At 34.2% G+C, this 19,127-nt stretch overlaps 1 protein-coding gene across 4 annotated transcripts; it reads right to left on the reverse strand.

Moving 5' to 3' along the window:
* Positions 1 to 827: 827 nt before the first annotated feature.
* On the reverse strand, positions 828 to 16,693 carry LOC105034261 (phosphoglucan phosphatase DSP4, amyloplastic). Of its 4 annotated transcripts, none has more exons than XR_012135247.1 (9): positions 16,568 to 16,693; positions 16,407 to 16,470; positions 16,258 to 16,302; positions 7,978 to 8,080; positions 7,729 to 7,805; positions 7,568 to 7,644; positions 6,326 to 6,397; positions 6,096 to 6,175; positions 828 to 1,088 (listed from the first exon to the last, which is right to left on the reverse strand). XR_012135247.1 is itself a non-coding variant. In XM_029261562.2 (8 exons), exons 1-8 carry the CDS (start codon positions 16,591 to 16,593, stop codon positions 1,057 to 1,059), a joined length of 501 nt encoding a protein of 166 aa, XP_029117395.1. In that variant the 5' UTR covers positions 16,594 to 16,693; the 3' UTR covers positions 828 to 1,056. The 4 variants fall into 4 exon arrangements, 2 of the variants coding, with proteins under 2 accessions (XP_029117395.1, XP_029117394.1); XR_012135246.1 differs by having other exon boundaries at positions 6,326 to 6,406; XM_029261562.2 differs by lacking the exon at positions 6,326 to 6,397 and having other exon boundaries at positions 16,258 to 16,299.
* Positions 16,694 to 19,127: the final 2,434 nt, after the last annotated feature.

Genomic DNA, 19,127 nt, shown 5'->3' on the forward strand with positions numbered 1-19,127 from the left:
GTTACGTTAAAGACCACTCATCTCTAGAAAAGCTATAAACAAGACGCTGCACATTGCTCTGCTTTGGATGTTGAAAAATGCTCAGCTTTTGTTAGCTTGTCTCTGATATGTGTCAGCCAGCTTTTCTTTGCCTATTCCACTATATTGTGACAATAAGAGTGAATTCAGATCACCAACAATGAAAACTTCTTGTAACTGAACAAGGAATACTGTGATTAATTTTGCTTCATCTGTTAGTTCTGTTGACACGATCTTACATTTTCCTGCATCCCATCTACCATGCAAAAAGTCAATCTCATCGTAAAGGCATACTACTCTTGCTTCTAATATCTTGGACACTATCTTTGAGCCACTGAGTTCTTAATGAAGGATGCTACAAGATATACTGTTGCATGTTATACGTTTGTGCATATAAATATTTTACATACACTATTCATGTTTGTGTTTGTGTAACATTCTCATCTGTGGCTGGCCCCAAAAATGTATATATTTGTATAGACGAAACAGTAATACAACCTTAGCCCTCCAAGCTTTTGGAAGGGAATAGTCTAAACTTTGCCTATTTGCCTATTTGGAATTCAAATTCTTGATAAGAAACACGGAAATATATCCTGATAACCACACATTTCTTTAAACATACCAATCATCTCATTCCATGTCATATATTAATTATTTTATTATGAGAATCGCCAATCCAGATTATGGTGATTATGTATCCATATAATGTTTGCCAATGCTCACAATTTCTTAATATATCAACTTTGCACTGCTCAAGGTTTCTTAACAAAAGTAACTCAACTTCACATTTAGTTTGAAATGATCAGAGAATGAAATTAACAAAATCATGTTTATGAAATAGCCATAACACATAGGTATGAAATGTTCTCACTAATAACAATGTATACATAAGATCCTTTATCTAAAATTTTGGGACCACAATTATTTTACCATGTCCCCAAATTTGTATTAAAAAGTTATCCAAAATAGATCCCCATCACATTATCGGGGCTGAAGATTTTGAGGATTACCAGTAGTAACTGATTTGCTTCACCAAGTTTATAGCCTTGAATCCAATACATGTAAGCCAGCTGCATTAGAAAATGCATTACTACATTAATAATCTGAAAATTTCCTAAGATACATAAATTGAAATGAGTTACAACCACAAGCCCTATTCCATCAGAATCATGAATCGAAACAATGCCCAAAAAAATAATATAAACATAAACAAGAATCTAATCCAGATTGCAACAGATATGGTTAGGAACAGCATGTTAATAATCTGAGCAAGATACACAAATTGATGCAACCATAACTACAACAGAATCAGAAACATGGAGGCAAAGAAATGCACCAAAAGAGAGGGGAAGAATCTGGACATGTGATACTAATCCAGCTTATAACAGACATGGTTAGCAAAATGAGGACAGCTCTTTCCTTTTCAATTAATGAGAAATCAAAACATTTACCTACCGCAGATAAAACAGCATGTCACGCTAGCAAATTATGTCTGTATAATTAATCTCAAGTTACTGGAAAGTGGAAATTATTTGATTGTCTTACCAGACTAAGAGGCTTCTTGGCTGTTAAGTTTTATAATAATGTTTACACAAAACATGAGTTTTATATATACAAAAAGAAAGTTGTTTGGTTACTTTCATAAAACTTGTTTTAGAAAAACTGACAGGTCATGAGTCCTGAAAAATGAATTTTATGAAAGATAAGTCCCCTTTTCTTCCTTAAACCCATTTTACATAATCATATTTCATGATCATCCATCAAACTAAAACTGACAGACAACCAGACAGCCACTAAAATTAAGCATTCCTTTTCTCTTTTTTTTTTTGATGAATATTGATTAATGGTTCAAACTACAAGATTCAGTTAAGACAGATCACTTTGTTATGGTCATCAAATTCGATATTTTTTGATAATGGAGTGAATTAATACTACATTATATGAACATTGGTAGTGCGTAACTTTTAGAACTGAAAATAATTTTTCAGATCTTTAGACCTTAGAAACATGGATGCAATGCATGGACTCACCTACATGTGTGTGCTTTGCTAGCAACCGAAAAAAAAAAAAGCAAACAAAAGAACCGTTTGATTTGATATTGTGACTTTAAGCATGCAACAAATTTGATCATTAAGAATCATTATATCCCATTAGGAATCCAAGTGAATCTATGACTCCATACAGGTGTGGGGAACCAATTAAATAAGCCAAGCAATGAATCCATTTCTTTTTCCTGTTTTTTTCTTGTTCCCTTGCAGCCCCCCTTCCTGCAGACCAGAAGATAAAGCATCTTTCTTCTATGTCAACTTTCTAAACTATCATGAGTAGACATTGGGTTCAATTGTCGAACTAGCCAAAGATAGATTTGATCCCCACAGGATAAAGATTCAGCATATCGTATAAAAGTTGGAAAACAAGTAAAAACATCTCTATTAGATCATTATCAGCATCTGCTTTAGAATGATGGAAATCCATGTTTTTGCCAATATGCATGAGAAAGCTCCGGCTTCACGATTCTGTCAGATGTAATTTTAATTATGAATTTTCTGCATCTTCCGTTTGCCTTTTAGTTACTTTCGGTTCTAGTGCTTCTATTTATAATCAAAGGCTCAGATTAAAAGATCTCAGACTTTATTGTATAGACTACGGAATTGGGTTACTGTAGTGTTACTGTTCACAGCACCATTCATGCTACGGTAACCATTCCTTATCAGGAAAGTTTTGGGATTTTAAATTATAGTTGAATGAATGTTTTTGTTTTTGTAATACAAGCGGTCTTTAAGTGCTACATAAACATTATGTTATTTTTAGTGTAATGAGATTTATACAGAAATTAGTCTGCAGAGCTCAGAATGTGCTATCCTGAATGAGGCATGGATCTGGTGGGAGACCAGCCACTAAGTATAATTCCTACGCCCTGAAGTGAGACCAAAATCATCTTTTTATCTTTTCCCCTATTCTTTTCGTGATAACTTGTGTTTTCTCTGACCTCTTTATCTCTTTAGATTTGTTTCTGCTTTTCTTGTTGTCTATTGATAACAAATTGCTGTTTCTTGGTACCTAAACAGCCAGTCGCTCAGTCATAAATTTTACTGCACAGAATGATTGTCTAGCAGCCCCTTTGAAACCCCGTATTTTTGCTTTATTTAGATTTTAGTTAATGACTTAAACTCTAATCCCAAATCCATAGGTTAGATTCTCTTTCATTAACACAACCCACCAGGTCCCACCTTCTAGTTCAATGATATGAAAACCCAGATCTGATTTCTGGCGGCCAGAGGCATTTGACCTATCTCTAAGCATGTTAAAACCCTCTTCATTCCCCAACTAAGTCCTAAGTTCATATCAATTGGATTCATCAAGGCACTTATCAATATTTTGCATTGAAATTCCAACTTTCATAATTCAGTCCAAAATTCAAGGTTTTAAAAACTGCCGAATGGAATGGTATGAACAGTACCATAACATCCCAACAGAAAACCAGCTCTGATGCACATTGTGTCAATACAGGATGCAATCCCATGCAGTGCCATACCTAGTAGTCTAGTACCATACCATTCTAGCAAAAAAATGATACCAGTATTTGGAACCTTGATCTAGATCAAAACTCCAGACAGAACTTAATTTCTAGCACCTTTTTGAATTCAGACTTTTCCTAAACCCTGACAGATCCATTCCCTCAACTTTTCTACATCACAAAATATAGAAGATAAAAAAAGAATTTCAACAACAATCAATCAATTTCAGAAATGGACAATGAACCGATCCAGCAGCACTACATGAAAAAAGCTAAAGAAGCAATAGAAACTTTTAACAGATCCTGTAAATAGTCATAGATAAAACGTTAAATAAGTCTAATGAAATGTAATGAGAGCAAAGACAGCTAGTTATATTGTTGATAAACCGGTGCATACTGCAACAGCAGGAGCTCTTCCAAGACCAGCAGTGCAATGTACATAAGTCACTCCACCATTATGATTTATAGCCTTGTGCAGTTTGCTAACCACAGAAGGAAGCCTCATCCTCAAGTCAAATATATCAAAATCCCTGCTGCATCTCACATCAGAGCATATGGAAGGCACTAAATAATGCAGCAAAATTGTCATGTATGCTAAATCTATAAAATAGTATCCTGCTACAAGCTAAAATATTAACATGTTTGATAGATTCAGAAGAGTACTGTCATATGAATTGGTATATGGAACTCTAGGAACAGAATCTTGAAGAAACCAACTGGTCAAAATGATATGGTAGAAGAGTTCTTGCCTAAAACAATCCTTTTAGTCGATTAGAGGCTACAAATAAAGCTAAGAACAGAAGACAAGGACTTTCAATACATATAGGACATAGAACATATATGCATCAATTCATTGGTAGATCAAACACCCCACAGAAAGAGAATTTCTCTCAATAATTGGTAGAATGTTTACCAACAAGACCTCTCCGCATGCTATTAGAGCAGGCATGCAGAACGACTACAAGAACAAAGGTGCACACTTATGAACAAAGGCATGTAAACACAAATACATGCTAAAGTCCTTAGGAAGTATAGGGGCATCTAGAGAGAGAGAGTATCCTGAACAAGGTTTGAATACCAGCAAAACGGTACAATACCAGCAGTATCATACTATTCTGCTAGAATGACGACACCAGGATAGGACTGAAACCGGCCCCAGACAGGGCATCCCAGCAGGGACAGGTTAGTAATGGACAATATAGACCCCGGTTCAGCCAGTACAACACTTGTGTCACTCATCTTGGTCGAACTATATTGGCACTGGTTGGTACCTGTACCTTATTGTCAGTACAAGGCCATCCAAACTGGGATGCCTCATGATTCCCCTTTTTAAGGAAAAGGGGGGCAGCTTCTTTTAGGCATCTTGTAAGGCCCTTCTAACCCCCGAACGTGAGAAAGAGTGAGAGAGAAGCAGAGGGAAGTGGAGAAAAGGAGAGAGAGAGAGAGAGGAAGAAGGGGAAGGGAGGGTTTTTTCCTCTCAACGAAGAGGGGTCACCAGCACTGTAGCCGGGAGGAGGGGTGGTGCGGCCGGGCACTCCAAAGATCTCTCTCTAGTGAAAAAAAAAAATAATATGCATCCTTATTATCTGCGAATTAAAGAAGGTTATGGAAGGTGCAGAGAACCAAATGGATTATTAAATGGTTAACATTTCTGTTGAAAATACCTAGTGGAAGTATTCCTATTATCCTGTATGTCTTACAGCTGCATAAAAATCCTTCAATCAAACCTATCAAATACAAACCATTCCTTGAGTCCTCCATTTAAATTATGGAATAAAATAACCTAATCATAGCCCTCCATACTAAAGTTAAAAAAATGCAAATATACACTCAAAAAGAACCCTAAACCACCTAAAAGCTGCAAATAGAACTATCAGTTTTTCTTTTTGTTGGAGAACCCCTCCCCCCCAAAAAAAAACAACCCCCACCAAAACCAAAAGAAAAATAAAGAATAAAACATCCCAATTATCACATGCCCACTATATTCCAATAACCAGAAGGGCTTAGTTTTTCTGTAAGTGTCAAGAAAAAGGAGGCGAAAATTTAAAGACATCTTGTTGGCGAATGAGAAACAGTTCAAAATGATTGCACTAAGAAAATAATTGTATAACCAAAGTGAAGAAAAAATGTTAAAATATCATACACAACAATGCAGATGAAGAAATAATAAATGAACTATACTGACATGGCAATAGTAGTTCACATGCCATATTTGGTCAGAGCAAGATCAATACGACAAGTTTCACTATCATAAGTATGACTAATCTAAATTTTTGCTAAAAAGTGATGGAATGTGGATCAGCTAAGGCACAGGGTTTTAGAAGCAACAATATCCATTGCCAGAAAATCAGAATTTTAAAACTCTGACCTACATTTGTTCAAAACTAGCCAAATTACAAAACAAATAACCTGTCAAAAATATAAAGAGCATAAAGAGCAATAACTTCAAGGTTAGAAAGTATTAGAACAGTCCATATTGGCTTATCTAAAGAAGATACAAAGGCATTAGCTTGATATTGACATGGTGATATCAATTTATAATATGCAGTCATCAACTGACCTGATTTCAGTGCGATGGTGTTCAATATCATCACGTCTAATGGCAAATTCTTGAATGGCACTAATGTCAACCCCAAATATCTAAATATATTAGTAAAGGAAGCCTGATCTATTGCTAGATAAATTGATAGCTTTGTAGCCATTTATGAGAGAGTAAGGAGAAGAGTGAGAACTGTGTGCAGAGACTGGTTGATATACAACTACAGTGCTGGTTCACAACAATAAGGATACTTTTTCAGTCCTTCCAGCTTTTGGAATCAGCCATATAGACAAAACTGACCAATACTATGCAAAATTTGAGCCCTGAATAAACTTTTTAGTTAAGAGTTGCATGACAGAGAGTGAATTATAGGAGACAAATGCCAAATTGATGAAAAAATAATATCAAGTGAAGGGTCTGATGAATAAACAAACCAAATAATTAGGAATTGCACTTAGACAGGCTAATCTATTAGCAACAAGTAGATCATGGAAATAAATAAGTTAAAAAATAACAAAGTGCACATAGAACAGAGAAGCATACAGATAGTACAGTGCCATTCTTGAAAATTATAAAATGAAAAGTCTAAATAAATAGTAGTGGAACCAAATAAGTTGAAGGCTCATCCTTCCAAAGGAGGTTGCATAGACTAATATCCTGCTCGGTATTGTGTACAAGAAATCTTCTCATATTCCTTTAAAAAAAGGGATGAATCCTAGGTGAGGGCCAAACAACCATCTTAAGAAGAACCTATGAATGAGGAATTGCGGAAGTATAACTCGTCATTGGAATTTGGAGCCCCTTGTTGGTTGCCACAATCTTGAGGGCAATGTCATAATATTTTTTAGGTAGGTGCTATTCAGTGTGTGGCTATAGGGGGGTCTCCAAATTCTATTCTCACAAATGATTAGGAATCCTTTGGTCCCTTGAAGATTCAAGATTTGCTAATAATGGCCCTAGAAGAAATGCTTAAGTATGACAACTTTAAAAAAAAGGAAACTATGGGTAAAGAAGATTAAGAGTGTCTAAAGAACCCTTCAGCACTAACTTCCACCCCTTCAATTTGTACAAATAAGGGTACCACATAATGTCTTGAAGGCATGAATTTTAGTCAGACCTCATTTCCCCATACCAAATAGTGGGAGGTGTAGAAAGAAGAATAAATGGAACTTTAAAGGAAAATCGAAAATTGGATTTGTTCCTGCTTTTGTTATGTGGAAATGCAGTTCCTTTCTCCATACTTCTTATCTTTGGGTTTTACTTAAACTTTGGTTTGGTGGAGCAAGCTCTTCATCATATCTTCCATACATGCTGTTGAAATCCATCTCAATGCCTTTTTTTCTCTTGAGGGAAAATTTATCCCCATCTAAAGCTTAAGATCAACTCCTTGTTAAGCTTTAAATTGCAGTTCATATAATTAATTGTTTCAATGGAGGAGAAAAAGGGATATAAAAAATCAAGAAATACTACTCATGAAAAAGCAATCAGGATACTCGAGGTCTGAGTCTTCTTGCAAGCAGAAAATGTTTTTCACCCCTATCTTGTGAAGCTTGTCAACGTCTGATGGGGTCTGTGATAAGACACATCAAACTAAGATCAGAAAAGATACAACAGATAAATTTTATTGTAAAGAAAAAGCAGATGACAAAAGAACCTGCAGGCAGGAGCCAACAATCAAGTCTGGCCGAATAAAATTATAGTTCATTCCAACTTCATGCCTGTATGTGAGCACTGGGTCGCATTCATCAAAACAGAAAAAGAAAAAAAAAAAAAGAAAATTCCATTTACACTAAACATGGTTGTAAATAGGAAAAACTTGGAATTTTCTTCAGAATATAATGATCCTACAAGAGGCACATAAACTAATTACAAACAACAAAAGTACAGAATGTTGCAACTTTACCTGCACCCATTGCCTGTGTCATATTATTGCTATATATTTTAGATTTCCCATCGTTTACTCCAGCACCACTCTTTTCAGTGCTGGAAGCAGGAACAGGAAATGCCTGAAAAAAATCCATCAATAGCCATCAAAAGAAAAACAGCATACAGGAAAACAAAAAAGCGCTCTTTGCCGGTCAAAAATGCGAGACTCCAATTTGAAATATTAAGTGGTAGAGTTTGCAAATAATTGCAGCATCCATCTACTGGGCACTATTTCATATTTCACCTATACAGATTTTCTATCACAATATGAATCCCAAGGAACCTTTCTCCTGAACAAACATCAAATTATTAGAGTATTATTGTATTTATGGCATTAGATGTATTTATGGCCATGGTTTTGAAAACCGACCCGAACCACCAGGTACATCCCATATGGAGCGGGGCCGATGGAGAACCGGGACGGTTCCGATGTCCAAAATGGTTCTTGGAGAGAGAGAGAGAAGAAAGAGAGGAAGAGAGAGAGGGGAGGAGAGAAGGAGAGAGAGAGGAAGAGAAGGCCTCCGGCGGCCAGCCATCCAACATCTTGCCAAGGTCAGTATGCGCGGAGGGAGGGAAGGAGAGAGTGGGAGGTCTTTACCGGGCCTCTAGAGGCTTTTGGAAGGGATGGCGCCTCTACCGCGACATTTCTGGCAGCCGACGAGCCCACATCAAGGGGCCTAAGGGCGGCCGAGCCAGAGGAGGGCCTCCACCACCTTCTTCATTTTCAAAACAAGGGTTGGCCCTTGTTTCAATTTTTTTTTTTTTAACGCATGAAGTCGGCAACCCGGTTGCCGACTTCGCAAATTTTATTTTTTTTTTTTAAAATTCAATTGAAGTCGACAAACCATTTGCCGACTTCATCCGAATTTAAAAAAAAAAAAGGGTGAAGTCGGCAACGCTATCGCCGATTTCGTTCGTTAAAAATCAAAAATAAAAATTGAAATAGGGGCGAACCCCTATTTCGAATCTACCATCCTCCGCAGCCCTCGACTGCCCCTTAATCGCCCTCCATGCTGCCTCACCAGCTATAGGAGAGCTTGCGGCGGCGGTGCCGCCCATCCAAAGGCCTCCGAGGGCCTCTGATGAGTCGGTGAGGTCTCCCACTCTCTCTCCTTCCCTTCCTCCGCGTGTACCGACACTCGGCAAGATCCTAGATGGCCTCCGACGACCGTCGGAGGCCCTCTCTTCCTCTCCCTCTCCCTTTCTTCCTCTCCTTCCCCCCCTCTCTCTTCCTCTCTTTCTTCTCCCTCTCCCTTCTCTGTCCTGTCGATTCGTGCCAGTCCGGTCTGGTACGAACCCATACCAAGCCATAACATTGGCCGGCCGACACGAGCTCTAATACCGAATTCGCAAATCTTATTTATGGCAGTAGCATATTAGGCTTATTTTATTTTTTACTTTTATGCCTTATCTGTACATGTCCATTTATGCTAAGTCATCTGTATATATCTTTATAAACATTAATACAATCCTAGAGAGTTTGTGTTGCTTTTATCGATATTTTTCATAGTATTAGAGCCAAAATTCTAACCCTAAGGTAAGCCGCTGCCATTAGTGATCATCTCCGATGGATCCTTTACCACCGGTTACTTTCTTTCTTCTCCTCTTTTCTTTCATATACCCATATGGCCATACCCATACCCATCTCCGATGGATCCGCAAACCCATCATCAAACTTTTTCTTTTCTTTCACATTACTTTTCTCATTTTTACTGCTTACTACAATACCAGTACAAGTCTGCTACAGTAAATCCTGCTATAGTACTAGTTGTCAATTTCTTAGTGCAACTTTTATTCTATCATTTTACAACAAACTTATGGCAGCTAACGTGTCTTCACTACTCCCCATCATCAACATCAAAACCTTGGTCCTAGTTGAACTCACCAACACCACTTATCTTGTTTGGAAACAAGTGTTTCTGAATGTGCTTGAAAGTTTTGGAGCCTCCTCATATGTAGATGGCACAACAATCGTCTCTTGTCAAACAATTGAGGGAATTGACAACAAAATTTTGGCCAATCCAGCCTACTCTATCTGAAAAAAAGAAGATACAATTATATTGTCATGGATTAACACGACGTTGTTGCTGAGCATTTTATCGATGGTGCTATCTACTTCACCAAAGGCAGCACGTGAGGTTTGGACGATGATTGAGGCATATTTCTTAGATAAAACTGCATCTACTGCATTCTCTCTCAAGTCAGAACTTCAGAACATAAAGGGAACAGTGAGAATGATCGAGTATATGCAGAAGGTCAAAGCTATTGGAGACACCCTAGATGAAATTGGAGAAGGCAAGTCAAATCAAAGCCTTGTGATAACTGTTCTTTTAGAGCTTCTAGAAGAATATCGAGGATTTGTGAGAGCATTGAACATTCATCGAACTAAGCCCACCTTCAATCAACTCCATCCTCTCATGCAAGAGGAGACCGAAGTACAGAGAAGTCGTTATCCAGTAAGCTCATCACAGGATATCGTGCCCTTTATGCCAATCGAGGCCAAGAAAATCAAGGTGGTCATGGAGGTAGATCTCGTGGAGACCGCGAACAGACAGAAAGTCGTGGAGGTTGTATGGTCGAGGATCTCCAAAAGCATATCCTTTATAACCTTTTTTACATAATCCCAATTTTTTTCCCAATTCTTTTCCACAACCACAGATGCAAAACCAATCGTTGACTCCACATCAGCCGATATCCTCTTCATTACCATGCACTAGAGTGCAGTGCCAGATATGTGACAAATTCAATCACACCACTCTTTAGTATAGACAAAGATTTAATCATGTCTTTATCTCTGACAACCTTCCACGAACTTTTGTGGCCATGAACCTTCATGAATCCCTTGAGGAGGTCTGCTATCGTGACACTGGTGCTTCCAATCATATGATGTCAGATCCAAGGATGCTTTTGAGTTCTAAGCCCTATAGTGGAAGAGAATTTTTGTTGGTAATGGTCAACTATGTACCATTGCAAAAATAGGTGAAACAAAATTAAACACTCCTACTCGATCTTTGATTTAAAAAATGTTCTCATTGTTCCTTCCATAAACACAACTTGCTTTCTATTTGTCAGTTTTGTCGCAATAATAATTCAATATTCGAATTTGACTCTACTGATTTTTTTGTGAATGACAAGGAAACCAGGATGGAGTTTCTATGATGCAATAGTCCGGGATGTCATTTTATCCTTTATTTTCGAGAGTTGCAAGCATAGGGAATAAGTCAAAATCTACTTTGGTTGCAACAACACTTAGCAACGATCTTTGGCATAGGAGGTTAGGTTATTCGAGTCAATTGATTTTGTCTAAGTTTATGAAAAAGAATAATATGCCCTTTGAATCTGAAATAAATTTGTCTTATTGCAATGCATGTCATATTGGCAAACATGTAAAACTTTCCTTTAATAAATTTGAATCCTTTTCGACTTTTGCTTTTCAACTGATTCATTTTGATGTATGGCAAGCACCTATTAATTATGTTTCCGGTTTCAAGTATTATATTCTGTTCATAGATGATTATTCGCCCTATCCATGGATATATTTATTAAAATTCAAGCATGAGATGTTTGACAAATTTCTTAAATTGAAGGCTTTAATTGAGAATGTTTTTCAACAAAAAATTAAATCTGATAGAAGAAAAGAGTATGATAATGAAAATTTTCTTATTTTATTTCATAAATATGATATAATTCATAGAATTTCTTGTCCATATACACCATAACAAAATAGGATAACTGAATGAAAACATAAACATATTGCTAATATTATTAGAACTACATTTTTTCAATCTTGCATGCTTGCTAGGTTTTGGACTAATACAATTCAAACTACTATTTTTTTCATTAATCGTACTCCCTCTATTACTATTTTAAAGGGCCAATCATCTTACTATGTCTTATATGGCTATCCTCCTCATGACTTGCAAATTTTGAAGATATTTGGATGCTTGTGCTATCCAAATTTATAGGACATCACTGATCATAAGCCCTCTCCTCGGTTTCTACCTTGCGTTTACTTAGGAATTTCTGATAAACATAAAGGGTTCCAATGCCTTTTATTCAAGTACCAGTAAAGTTTATATTTCTCGGCATTTTAATTTCATTGAATCCATTTTTCCATACTCTTGTCTCTCCAAATTTGCTGGCTCTGATACCATGAAAAAAATGAGAAAAAACAACACACCCTCTTTAGGATTCCATTAATATTTATACAGATGTATAGATGAGTTAGCATAAATGGATATGTACAAATAAGGCATAGAAGTAATCAAAAATCTGAGACTCCAATTTGAAATATTAAGTGGTAGAGTTTGCAAATAATTGCAGCATCCATCTACTAGGAACTCTTTCATATTTCACCCATATAGATTTTCTATCTCAAGTTGAATCCCAAGGGAACCTTTCTCCTGAACAGACATCAAATGTTCTCCAAAATTGCAACAAAGCTTTTTCTAACTTCCCATGATGGTTCTGAACTATGAAATGCAACACATGATATGTACACAAATAGCTGGTTACAGCAATTATTCTTAGATATGCATGTCATTCAAATGAAGCAGGGTAATAAGCAGGTTAGCCTTTGAATATTAAAAATTAATGACTTTTTTAAACAATAGAAAAGAAAAACAAACTTGACCAGAAAAAAATATCGTTGTCACAGAACCAAACAATCAATAAAAGGCTATAGAAAACAAAGGTCGTTCATGTAACACAGTTTTCTCTCTTTAGATTTTTTTACCAGCATTACAGTTGAATGGTGGTGCTTTTTCATTCAATGGCCTTTTGAAATTTATTTGAACAATCAAGCTAAACAAAGGTATATTATCTAAAATTCCAACAACCAAAAGCATTTAAGCTCCATGTCGAGAAAAGGACTAAATAGATTTATCATTTTTATGAACCAAGATGATTGAAGTTTCAGCCAGGGGCTGTTTGATAGCCTGCACTTGGGCCTTGAATGCTGCAACAAAGTTGTCAGTGGATAGATGCAGGAGTTTGGTTGCCTAAAAAACTGGGCCAGATGCAGGCAATTATGTTGCACCCTATGGCCCTTCCGTTGCATCTAGGGATGCAACTAAAAATGGCCACAGACCAATATACAGGCTCTAGCAGCAGCCTTAAATGGCTACCTTCATCTCCTTCTCCCTCCAATAATCATATGACAATAATATTACTATGATGATAATTACAAAAAACTATCATGATATTATCCTTATTATATTAGTTCTTATATGATAAAATAATAATTACCATAACACCATATCATATAGGCATATAATATTATAATGTGCTAACAATTATCAAAATATAGCCTGTTATGTTATTATAATTATATTATATTATTATCTTGAATTATATTATATCATATTATCTTATGTTATATTATATACTATATTATAATATGATATATTTTATTATATTGCTCTATTATATTATTATAATAATATATACTACAATAATATTAGTAGAGGTAATTTTACCATGTCAATTGTAGGGTGACATGCCCTCCCTACATCGGACAACCAAACAGAAAAACTACATTTGCAGTTTTTAGATGCAACCCAGCCAAACAGCCACTCACAAATACACATGCAGCATTTCTAGTTATAGTTGCAACTAGAAATACAGGCAACCAGATGGCTGCTTAGTGCTAACGGACATGCAAAGATAGAGCAGTAAAAGAGTTGGAAGATATCCATTAGTATGATGAAATTTCAAGTAAAGTCCCATTGATGCATCAGCAATGTAGTAATCAGCCAGGTAACCAAGGCCAGCTAATGTCAAAGCAGATTATTTCTGCTCCAACAATGCAAGAGAATATTACCTCAAGAAATGGATTGAGAATTCATCTAAATAAATAAGGACTTGTTGCTTCATGTAGCTATTGGTAGAAACATTATTATCAATGATTATTCTATTGTCAACATGAAGTCCAAGGATGGCTATTTTTTAAGGGAGAATTAAAAGTGGCAGAATTTGAAAGTGATTGTTCTGAGTAAAACTTGCCAAAAAATGGCATTTTTTGGAAGGATAGATCAAAGTAGCTAGGAACCAGATCATCTGCCCTATCTTGAAATAAAAAAAATAAATACAGAAAATTTTTTTAAAAACAAAAGTTTATTAGGGTTCCTTTTTTTCTTTCCTTTTTTTTCTTTCTTTTTTTCTTTTTTTCTTTTGTTGAGGAGGAGGGATGTACAACATGGGCTTGTCAGAGACAGATTGAGAGCAAGCGAAATTGATTTTAGTTGAAAATCCATGAATTAAGACAACACAGAAAGGTGCCAAACAGGATAACTTTTTGGGTCAGGTTCAACCAAAACTAATTTAAAATGGCCAAAGCTGTCAAATTTATTTGACACTTCAATGGATAATTGGTTGTGCAAAAGGCATGGGAGGCTAATACCACAATCAAACACTTTAAGCCATGCTGCTCTTTCGAATCATCTTCATCTTGACATTCTCTCTCAATTACAAATATCATGGTAATCAATTTTTCACCTCATAATACCCTTGGCAAATCCACAGTAAGCACACCTTCCATTTTCAAGCATCATTCAATTGATACCAGACTTTGTATCTTCTTGTCATTATGCTTCATGGAAAAGTTCAGCTCCCTAAGCACTCCCATAAAACACGCCAAATAAAACAAATCCAAAGATCTCATAAGGTTAGTTGGCTCCGTACCATCTCAGCATGTTACCAACTGTTAAGATTTGACGTTTTAAGATTCGATCCATATTGAGCCCACAGCAAGGTTCGCGACGAAAAACGGAGTCCAACGAGATCAAAATCACCTCAAACGGAGCTCGAATAGAGAAAATACGAGCTTTTGAAGTCGGCACGAGATCTGAGGCGGTGGAGGACCGCCATCAGTGGGCCGGCGGAGCAGCGGTGGCACGGCCACGCGCGGTGGGGCATCGCCCAGCGCGCGACAACGCACGGGCCAGGCACGCAAGGAAACCAGAGAACGTGAACACCGTGAAGAGAGAGAGAGCCTGCTACGCTGAGAGGAGCAGGAAGGCTCCTGGACAGCGGATAGCGATCGCTTCAGAGGTTCAGGAGGTCTTCCAAGAGAGAGAGTTTTTGTGAGGAGAACTTTCTGCGAGGGAGAAATTGGGTGTACGAGGGTTGAGGATGAGATCTCCTCTTGTAAATTTTTTTTTCATAGTGAAGTTTGCATGCCCCGTGGAGGCGAGTCCTTTTGTAGCTGATCCATGTATTTTGATTGTTTTCTGTTTTATTTTTTCTTTCTTCCTGCTGCATCGCGTAGTACCGAAAAGATCCTAGGAGGTGGTGTCCTGACCAGACATCCACCCCACACCAACGGTGACCTAATGCTGAAAAACCTTCATATTTTAAAAGCATTTTCATCTTTTAAACTCATTAAAAGGAAAATGAAATACGTGATGAGATTTCAGGAGAAAAGCATGAGGCCAAAATATTTTTCCTAGTTTTTGTCTAAACAAACCAAAGTCAAGATAGAATCATGAAAAGCAAAACTAGAGAAAGTTATAAATGTTATCCATACGACATGGCATACATGACATGGCATAAAAGAAATGCCAGCAATACTTATCAAATTTTTTGTCTAACATGTTAACGTGACTATTTCACATGTTATGATCGGCTTTTTAATTTTTTTTATTAATAAAAACCAATATGCACAAAGGCAAGTATATATTGCACATACATTTAAAATTCTTTTACAAAAAGAAGCAGCGCATGATGTATGAACAATTGAACATGGTGAATTGATATTACCATCCATTAGTCAGAGTTATGTTCATACGATTGCATCAAATGGTTTCGACAGTTTGAAACAAGACCAGAGTTACAGGAAAACTCGGCCCAACAAAGAAGAAAACAAGGCTATAATGGGAAAAATACTAGCTTCCTCTTTTAGCAGACTTAAAAGGAACAAATATGTCTTATGCAGAAAAATATCCTTCTTTGACAAAATTTCACAGATCAGTTCATCTTAAAATCATCCAAGTATTACAGGCATGCTATCATTTTGATAATTTATGCCAAGTTAAAACTCAATCAGTCAGCCATTCTAATTATTCTCCAATAAGTGAGGGCCAAATATTGAAACTACATTGGAAAATACTTGGGCTTGAAAAATTCCACTTATAGAAAACATAGCCAAGAATCATAACAAGAACAGGGGATTAAAAGAATTAAAGAATATGGAAAAATCAACAACTAAATATCTCACAAAGAATCCACAGTAGATTTAAAAAAAGATAGAACAACTTACATTCATGCCCATATTTCCACCAAGATCAGCTCGTACGATCCCCTGCTAAAGAATGCAAAAGCAAATTCCCAAGCAAGAAATGAATCCAAAATCAACTACCAAAAGCCACAAACTAATTCAAGAAAGCGAAGAGAATCGGAAACCCTTACCAGATTCAAGACCGGAGGTCTTCTAGAGTGGTTTCTCATTGCTTGTAGATGGGGAGCAAGGGGTCTGGAACCAAACAGTGATAAAAGTAAGTAGATGAAAAATGGGGAGAAGGAGATAGAAAGATAAAGAAGAGGGTGGAGGGCGTTGGATTTCCACTCACTTGGGAAGGTTCTGAAGGCAGTTCATCACAGTAGGATCTCAGGTGGCGTCCAAAGGTTTGAAAAAAAAAAGTGAGACGAGGAGAAAGCGAGAGCAGTAGATGTTCCGAAAAAATGAAAAAAACGAGAGCAGTAGCAGTAACGTGCGATGGGATTTTTTTTTTCTTTCATTTCCCGTAGGATCCATCCTTTGGAGGATAAAAAATTTATTCAGATACCTATATTTTTTTTAGGTAACTATCTTTTCAATAATATTTAGATAAAATAATAAATTATTTATATTTTTTATATATTAAAAAATAGATTTAAAATTTATTATTCATATTCTTTTATATTCTTAATTTTTGAATAAACCGTTAAGATCTATTCATATTTCTCATAATATTTTTTATTATTTAAATATTATTATATATAATAGTCTAATATATTATATTATATTATATTTTGATAATATATTGTAATTATATTATTATCATAATATATTATACTATATTATTTTAATATCTAATATTAATATAATATATTATATTATATTATTATACATAATAGTATAATACAATATATTATATTATCATATAATTACATTATAATATATTAATATATAATAATATCTTATCTTATTATATATTATTATATTATTATTATCATATATTATATTATATTATATTATGTTATGTAATGCTATGTTAATATCTTATATTAATATAATAACAATATAGTATGATATAATATAATATAATATAATATAATATAATTATATAATACATTATATTATTTTTTATATTATATTCATATAATATAATATATATTATATAATATTATTATATATAATAATATAGTATAATATATTATATTATGTTAGAATATATTATTATTTTTAAAAAGTATTATATTACTATATTATTATTATAATATTATATAAATATTATTATGTATAATAATATAATATAATATATATAATACTATATATTTTATATTATTATATTATTTATATTATACTATATTATATTATATTATAATAACTTATTATAATAATTTATTACAATATTATAATATCATATTATTATAATATTCTATATTATATTATAATATACTATATTAAAATATAATATAATAATATAATATAATATATAAATATTATTCTATTATATAATAATATATTATATTATTACTATAAGATTAAAGATATATTAGGAATGAACTAAAAATGTTATTTTCGTAATTGATGGAAAAATAATTTAGCCATCCTCTAGGTAGTAAGATTTTTTTCCATGAGTAAATTCTAACCATAAAAAAATAATTTATCTATTTAAAAAAAATATAAAAATATAAATAAATTGGTTAATAAAAAAGTTAATCAATTTTTTTATTAAATTTATCTATAAAAAAACCGACCATTAATTATCTTACTCTATTTATGCCTACTTTATATGGTTTCATCCCAGATCCACAAGCATAAGCTTCCCTCTAAGATGACCAATCAAGCTGATGCGAAAATAAGGTAGATGGTACGGGCAGTAGGGTGTGTCTAATGATTGAATAATGGGATTACAAACATATGTACACACACATATGCATACATACATACATACATACATACATACATACATACATACATACATACATATATATATATACATATATATATATATACATATATATATATACATATATATATATACATATATATATATATATACATATATATATATATATATATACATATATATATATATATATACATATATATATATAATATATATATATATATATATATATATACATACATATATATATATATATAATATATATATATATATATATATATATATATATATATATATATATATATGTATGTATGTATGTATGTATGTATGTTTGCATGTGTGTGTGTATAATTGTTGTTCTTCGTAAGCATTTTTTGACATATGAAGTTTTTTCTTTTTATTTTTTTCACTTATTCGATTGTCAGATTTTGTTAGTAGAAGAAGGTATCCTTATTTGACTTTTGAGTTTCTTCTTTAAGATAAGAGAAACGGGAAACGTGGCATAAAAAGAGCATTGTTCTATATGACCGATTAAGGTGCCCACCTCATATGATTTTTATTGCCATCAGTATCCTTTCTTCTTCTTCATCAAGTCTTCCTCATCCTCGAGTCTTTTTCTCCTCCTATAAATATGAAAGCATCGATCACTTTTCTAATAATAAAACATAATATATACCTACTAATAAATTAATATATAGTTTCTCAAATATGGTATTTACTAATACACAGTATATAGCAAGTTAATATATTACATAGCAAAATATTTATTTGACATCTAAATATATATCTCTAGGTAAATCAATACATAATTTTTAAAACCTAATGCTCATCAGTATATAGTACATAGCCAAATGATACATGCTTGATGGCTAACTAATACATATTATAAGCTTTTTGGATAACCAACTACAACTCAATACATGCCTAAAGGTAAATCGATACCTAGTTTTTCAAATATGATGTTAATTAGTATACAATATATAATCAGTTGATACACGTCTAGAAAATATTCATC

Source organism: Elaeis guineensis, chromosome 11, assembly GCF_000442705.2.
Source record: "Elaeis guineensis isolate ETL-2024a chromosome 11, EG11, whole genome shotgun sequence".
NCBI classification, from domain to species: Eukaryota; Viridiplantae; Streptophyta; class Magnoliopsida; order Arecales; family Arecaceae; genus Elaeis; species Elaeis guineensis.

What these genes read in the sequence shown, in the direction of transcription:
- LOC105034261 (XM_029261561.2), bottom strand. Translation starts at nt 16,593, where the DNA reads ATGAACTGCCTTCAGAACCTTCCCAA. An exon ending in GTGGAAATATGGGCATGAAT is followed by an intron (nt 8,081 to 16,257) that starts GTAAGTTGTTCT and finishes GATTTTTTTCAG; the next exon opens with GCATTTCCTGTTCCTGCTTC. An exon ending in GACACAGGCAATGGGTGCAG is followed by an intron (nt 7,806 to 7,977) that starts GTAAAGTTGCAA and finishes AATGCGACCCAG; the next exon opens with TGCTCACATACAGGCATGAA.